Source organism: Achroia grisella, unplaced genomic scaffold, assembly GCF_030625045.1.
Source record: "Achroia grisella isolate CSIRO2021 unplaced genomic scaffold, CSIRO_AGI_Agris_v1 utg862, whole genome shotgun sequence".
NCBI lineage: Eukaryota > Metazoa > Arthropoda > Insecta > Lepidoptera > Pyralidae > Achroia > Achroia grisella.
This window is the reverse complement of record NW_026713046.1, coordinates 2,460,760-2,469,002: the sequence shown is the minus strand read 5'-3', so window position 1 is coordinate 2,469,002 and position 8,243 is coordinate 2,460,760. Positions and strand designations below refer to the sequence as shown.

Here is an 8,243-nt window from a genome sequence, read left to right as displayed (position 1 = left end):
ATAATACGGTCGCAACACAACCGCCGAATTTCCCAAGAGCGCTATCCACAACAAGCCGGCAAGAAGAATAACCGCAGTGAATGCAAAATGAAAATTATCATACAAATTCTCTTTCTTATATGAACCGAGGTATTACTGTCACAGTGTAAGTATGCAAAAATATGGAAGCAGGACTTCTTTGCCTTTCAGATGTCGAGACGAAAATACGCGACGGAATATTGGCTATGTATTTCGCACGCGTAAATTTCGAGCGTCCGTAATTTGCATTTGTTATGTAAATAATTTGTGGATGCTTTTGTTGATTCCGCATTTCATTCGGCTAAGATGAGCTTTTACCGTCTTATTTCCCCACTTCAGTATATTTATATATATATTACATCTGCCTACTTTTGGATAACGAATTAACTTGTCAAAAAGCTAAATGGATTATAAATAAGGAATTGCATATATTATTTCACTATCAGTCGGATTAATCTTCTTGAAAAATTCCCATTCTGTAGTCTCTCTGTAAAAACATCGGCAGGGAGATCAATCCAGAATCTAAGAGTAAGCGAGAGGAAGCTCCTCTGAAACCACACTGTCCGATAACACTTAAGTTCCAGCGTTTGGAGATGAATTCGCTGATAGCAAACGGTGCAATGGTAACAGGTAGCCGTGGGCATGCTTTAGTCTCTCAAGAAAACATCAGTAGATAGTTTATTCTACAATCTGTGCACGCGGACAAAAGTTACTCTGAAACTGGATACTTACTTTTGGGTAACGAATTAACTTGTAAAAAAGCTACTGGTGGAAATGGATTATAACTAAGAAATCGCATATATTATTTCACTATCAGTCGGATTATTTTTTTATTGTCGTATTTGATTACTGATTTAGAAAAAATTACCCGAAGTCCCTGTGACTTCGTCTGCTTATATATACCTAGATAAAAGGTAGCCAACAATGAAGGTTTTAAGCGGTTAGACTTAAAACCTTCATCTTCAAGTCAAATTTCATTAAGACAAGTTCGCCCGAAAAAAAGAAATCAGTCACTTACAAACACATTATCCTATTTATAGTAATAATATTGATTGTTTATTCATAAATATTTATTTGGACGCGGTTATTATATATAACTAAATATCAGAACCTTAAAAATACGAATGAAACATTACCATGTTTCATTCTGTTATTAACATAATATAAAAGTTATCCTCTATTGAAATATAAAACAAGCCCCTAATTGTAGAAATAGATAATTCTGTACCTATATACATACAAGGTAAGGAATGTAATGTTGTCTACCTACTCTGTGCAGTAGTGTGTGATAACTAGCTCGCGTGTGCCGGCCCCGGGACGAGTGGCTGTGTGGCGACATGGATGGTTTCCTTTGCCTAGGGCTATCAAAAGATATCAGATCTCTTTAGCTGAATATAATATTATTCATCCCACTTAAAGACTAAGAATATATAGTTACTTCATATAGCGACTCTGCAAAGTTGTCTGCGTATTTATTATTGCGTAGTACCTATCCAAATTACCTATTTTGGGAAAGAGCATTGTTAGTAATGTGGAATATTAACTCCATTGCTAACGATGTAATATATCAGCTTGACCTCCACGCAATTCCCCCTGGATACCATCGTAATAACTAATATAGTATACTACTGCTATAAAACAAATCTTTGATAATAGAATTTATCAAAGATTTGTTTTATAGCACAGAGGACAGACGAGCTTGCGGCTCACCTGATGGTTAGTGATTACCGCCTCCCATAAGCACCCACAACACCAGGGGAATTACAAGTACGTTGCCGGATAGTAGTAGGCTAACTACCTGACTTAATTTTCATTTTATCATCCTCAACCGTCGCCCTGCAACATAAACCGTTAGCGCAGGCGGGTGCATCATTCCATTATCATCCATAAAAAGGTACTACCTATAGCCATCAAGCAACGTACTTTGTAATATGGGTTTCTGCTGAATGTTGTGATATGTCAGAGATATTACTATTACAGGATGAGGAGGCGTAACATCTTAAATAATCTTAATCATCTATAGCGACAAAGCTTGAGTATACTATTACACGGGTGTACCATGATGACGTGATATTCGTACTATTCAGTTGCAGGATTCGTGGTACAGAGTATATTAAGTCACATAGATACTCAATATGACACCGAAGCACAACATATTACGCGGTGGCTTGATCAATTTAGTATGAAAATTTCAAATATCATTTGCAGAATTTACACTTTGCATCTTAGTATTAATGGTTGCGTATCCCTTAACGATTAACCCTGTACAATAAGAGATTTCTTTACTTTTATAGATTTTTCATTACTTTTCTTCGGCTTGTTGTCAGTACTGAATACTTAAAATAACATATACTGAAAAATATGATGGACTCTATATTTTGTTCATTTTACAGAACTACATTTTTTTAGTTCAACGGTTACAAACAGTACCAAAGAGATAACAAACCAGTTTGATTATTGTTGTTGTTTTAAAATAACAAATATATAAGTTATCATTTTATAATATAATATACACACAAAAATAGTCTATTTAAGATATTCTATTCTATATTTATCCCATCGGAAGATAGATAATATTTTCTTATATCAATGTGAGAAAGGTATTGACACTTCGCCATCGATATCTGACAGCCCTGAACAGAGTAGGAAATGAGCGGGAAACCCGATAGCAAACTGATTCAATGAACACACGGAAAATCTTAACCTGCCACTCGTGCTTGGGCTTCTAATGATCGCTCTCGAGCGCTGAACTGTGAAACACTAGACCTGAAAGATCAAGAGTCTTGTAGCGTGAACTAAATCCTTGAACTAAAACTTTATGACGCTTAGATTACTACTTGCAGTAAATATTTTCTCTATTGTTGTTACCTACTCTATAGTATCTACTGAAAAAAAAGGTTAAACTCGTCAAATTTTATCCTTGTTTTGAAAAAAAGCGAAGTACCCAAGTTTGTTGAGCATTCTTCGTGACTTAAATTTCATTCCCATTCTAGCGATCTAATTAAAAAATAGGTACTATTCTAAAGAGCTTGTTTGTATAGTTAAGTTTATATTCATAAAGATTATATGTGTGGATGTGTTCAGTCCTCTGTTTTCAAACTACAGAGGTACGTAATTAAATTAGAACTTCTTTTAAAAGTTATTCGAAACATTGATCAAAAGTTATAGGGTACCAATAGACGCATAATAAATTCGTCCTCTGAATTAACATCAGCATTAACCTTAGGTACCTATTTACACAACAAAGTTTTCAGTGTACTTTTTTATGCCAATAATTTATTTTATTAAAACTGTAATATTATATTATCTGTGGTAAAACTAATTGGGTAATTGTGTTTTTATTGTAATAATTGCAATTAAAACATGTGGCAATCACTAGACCAATGCCACCACTGTAGGAACAGGCCGCTATTTTATAGATATGTCAACTGTACCAATAGTATAAGTAGTGTATTCCTTGCAGTGTCCCAATTTTGTTCGGAATAAAGGTGACCGTTCGTTTTTATGTATTTTACACAAAATAAAACGCTTTCCATAAGAGGGCCTTTGACTCACACCATACAAACCCTGATATCCTCTCGCCCATATCATTTGCAAAAGTCAAAATATTCCAAAACGAAATTTCGCCATAAAACACAACATATGATCTAATAATAAATTAGATACTATAAAAATATATCTTTACGAGTACACTTCTGTCAATAAAAGTGAATATTTTGCGAACGTTCATTCACTTTTGCGGTGAACGCTCGCTATACGGCTATACGGGACGCGCGCTCTACGTGGTTTTTTGACGATAAATTTTTAAGAGAATTACATCACTGGCATTGCAAGTATTGTGACATATTTTATTCCTTTGCTAGCTTCTGCCTGCGATTTTGTCTACGTACAAGTAGATATGCATATTATAAAATGTATTATTCCTTTAAGTAAACGTTGTCAGCCAGTCACATAAATAAAAAAAAACTCTTACTTTATTGTACCTTTATTGGATATCGCCTGCATAGCTAAACATTATGGTATTTAACAAATGCGACTCTTGTAAAAATAAAATTGTTTTTTTATGTTAAGAGAATAGCAATCAAACTGACTCAAACCATTAAAAAGATCATGTATTATCATTCATTCGATTACATGATCTTTTTACACGAAGTGTTCAATTTCACCAACTACTACTTGTTACTACAATCTACTATCTGTCATACTCTGTACCTCCCTCCTACTCTGTGAAGGAATATACGGATGACTTCCTACAGCTACACCAAACAGATAATCCCTAATTTCGCATTGACTAGAATGTAGGAACGATAAAATTCCATAGGACGGTTAATTATCGTGTAAGCGCCGGGTTTTTATACCGTCATCGAGATACGGAGGGACAGACAGACTTGCGGACGTCATAAAAACTACATAAAAGGGGAATGTCCGCAAACTCGCCCATAAGATACAGAAAGCACATAAAACCTGATATATTTTTATATCTATCTAGTTATCTAATCTGGTGAACCCAACAGTATGAGCGACCATTAATACATACCATTCAATGCACAATATATTAACTCCATATTTTTATTCAAAGTAATAAAAATATTTCCTAAAAACTGTGGCCACGGTTTTATAGATGCCGCATGAAATTTATAGATTTCTAAACTATATTATTGTAAAGTTTCATTAAAATCTACTCAGTAGTTTTGGCGTGAAAGAGTAACAAACATCCATCTATACGGATGTATAGATGTATGTTTGTTGTTTGAAAACGAGAGTTTGTGAGTATGGATATACTCACAAACTCTCTCGTTTTCAATATTAATAAGATAAGTCAATAATTTATGTTTGACTCGTTTGCTTTTTTACAGTTGAATTCAGAAGTTATATGGTTGAAGTCCAGTAGGGGGAGGAATTAGTGATCATTGCTAGCAATGTACTACGTCAATTGACAATCGTCAATCACAACTATCGCGGATAATACCTAAGGAGGGCGGAAAGAGAATTGTTAGTAATCTAGACTGATGACCACATTGCTAGCTGATTCTAGATGATGCTTTTTTATATAACAACAATTACATTTTTTATTTTATGTAAACATCAATTATAACTTACGTGACAGCCCACCTGGAAAGTTATAACTGCTGCCCACACATAAGTAATTTATAAACATTTATATTATTTAAGTGTAATTAAAAAATATACATATTACGCCAGAACTGCGAAGAAGGCAGCTATAATGCATACAACAGATTTAATCCATCATACAAATTATGTATATAAAGATCTGACAAATAAAAAACACGACTAGTTAAAAATGTTTTTATTATATTAACTAAAAAGCTACCTATGTTAATTGTACTGCGGAGGAAAAACATATAATTGCGCCATAGTTAAGTATATTAAAATCAGTAAGTACATTAATAAAATAAATGCTATAGAGATTATAGTAACAAATATAATAAGAAACATCTTAATATTACAATCACAAATAGAAATAATGTTTAAACATTGCGCCATGATCACTTGGCATATTTCTATAACTATAAAAATATAATATGTTAGTAAAATAAGTATATTGAAAAAATTTTAACTGGGAATATAACTTTGGTCTTCAATGTTAGAAACTAATGACTTAACATCTAAACTATAGCTTCAAAGTAACATTCATAAAAGAGATTCTACAAAAATCTAGTATTATGGCAAGTCGGTTAAAATATATTAACTTGTAGAATTGTGAATAATGTATAAAATGTATTTAGTACTTATGTGACATTGCCATTTATAAAAATATAAACTTCACATAACATAAAACAAAGTCGCCGCCGCTGTCTGTTGGCTTATATCCTTTAAATTACGCAACCGATTTTAATGCAGTTTTCAGCAATAGACAGAGTCATCCACGAGGAAGGTCTACATGTATAATACATGCGTGTTATTGTACAGAACAAACCGAGAAATTCAACTATTCGTAATGCATCCGTGCAAAGCCGGGACGGGTCGCCAGTGTTATATAAATGAAAGAGTTGCCTTTCTGTTCCATTCTTACATATAAATACAGCCACAATCACTTCTGTATTAAAATACATATTCTACATGTATTCGAAGAGATGAGTTTCAATTTAGAACAACTTGAACTCATCTAATAAGTAACCACAGACTACAGATTTATATAGAGCTGGTAGAAATTGTGTTATCAGTTAACTTAATTTGCTCTTAAATAATTGCAATCATATACTGTATCGCTACGTTATCAACCACTACAACTATATATCATTTCCATTTATTCTTATAGAAATGCAAATATAGAAATTAATATGTTACAAATTTTGAGTCATTGAAAAAAAAACATACTAACTATTCATGTAATATTAATAGTTCTATAAAAACGTTGCCTTATTTTATTTTATTTATATTTATTTATATAATAAAATAATACATTCTGTTTGTTAAACATATAGAAATTAATATGTTGCAAATTTTGAGTCATTGAAAAAAAATATATCGTATTTCATGCTTAACTATTCATGTAATATTAATAGTTCAATAAAAACGTTGCCATATTTTATTTTATTTACCTATATAATAAAATAATACATTTTTTTATTTAAAACAAACAGCCTTTTTAATTTAAATGTCATTACTAACTTTTGGAAGCATGTAAAAGGGAGATTCACTTAAAAATGAAACTGAAAATACTTGCCTTACAGAAAACCGCAGTCTAAATAACACTAGGTACATTTCAGATGTAATAACCTTTAATAAAATAAATATGAACATTATATGTATATAAAATATAAATATATATCTATAATTCTTCTGTATGTGTTTGTCATCTAACTCCAAAACGGTCGGACCAATTTTTATGATGCTGACATGTTGTGTAAATATGTCAATGGGTTCCTAGACTGACTGACACAAGTAATGCTTACCCCAATAGGAGGGTGCAGGTTAAGACCTCGAGGCTCGCCCTCTTGGCCCCGTCATCAACTCCGGGGGACTGGGTTTAAGTCTTTTTAAGGTAAGTAGTATAAGTAAGGTTTCAAAATATACTTAAACCCGTTAGGTAGCGGCGCTTCATCCCTGCCGAGTACGCTAGTGTATTTATATAGATATAGAGTTAACTTTGCGCAAAGCTATTATATATTGTCGTGTTATAAATAGTATGACTATGGTGCCGAGACCGCTACATAGAGATGACTGGTAAAACTTAACAATTTGATATTTTATTTTCTTTGACAGTGCGTATGTCCCTAGATAATACCTGAAAATCAGTGATTTGTTGCTTGACCTAACAACACACTGAGGTGCTGCCTATGCATATGGGAGATGCACATACAATGTTACTTCCACGTTTTTTGTAGCTATATTGTATTTAAACTAATCTTTCAAACTAACCCTGAAATGGCAACGCATGAGCGGTGATATTTATGTAAGTTGCATTGTTTATTCCATTATTCAAGACGTCCCAGGACAGTATAAAAACTAGGACATGTCCTAGAAAAACAGGACGGTTGGTAATTCTATGGTAATAAGAACAGCTGACACGACTTTAAACTGTACTTACAATATACAAGAAAAATCCAAGACGACCATATTCCATCAATAGAGTTTATTTAAAAAAAATAAAATTCCACGTATAATCACTTCATATATAAGCTGCTCAAAAATGAATATATTATGCACTCTATTTTCATTACCACAAGTCTATTGATTGTTCGTCTTGGGTTTTTTTATGTATTGATGCTTATTAATTAGAATTCGTCATGACGCGCCAGGGCTTCACCAAAGTCGGTCGCCTGCGAGCCCACAAAGAGGTCGTACTTATCGAGTACCTCCGCCTTGGTGAGCTTCTCGTCCGCGTCGGAATCCGCCTCGAAGACAAGATGGCGCGCTTCCGCCTCCGCGTGATCGAACTCGGGCGGTGCGATCCATTCCTTCACCTCATTCTCGTCCATGAACCCGTCTTTGTCTGTGTCTCTGTGGAATTCGTCCAGACTTTACTATTTTTTCTTGTATTAGTAATAATATTACATAGTTACAGTTATTCTCATACACTATTATATTCTTATTAAATACTAGGTGTGCCCACGGTTTCTCCGCATTAGATTTCAATAAAAAATATAGCCTAAGTGTTATTTTGATCCATAGGCTATATATTACGTAGTTTTAGCGTGAAAGTGTAACAAACATCCATCCATACTAACAAACTTTCGCATTTATAATAAGACCACTACTAT

The 8,243-nt window shown here is 33.3% G+C and overlaps 1 protein-coding gene across 1 annotated transcript in view; it reads right to left on the bottom strand.

The window, feature by feature from the left end:
• Positions 1 to 7,453: 7,453 nt before the first annotated feature.
• Positions 7,454 to 8,243, bottom strand: part of LOC131852796 (calumenin-B) — a 31,810-nt gene continuing 31,020 nt past the window's right edge. Inside the window, exon 7 of the mRNA XM_059203530.1 lies at positions 7,454 to 7,983. Within this exon, the coding sequence (XP_059059513.1) occupies positions 7,758 to 7,983 (226 nt within the window). The 3' untranslated portion in view covers positions 7,454 to 7,757. The remainder of the gene's footprint in view (positions 7,984 to 8,243) is intronic.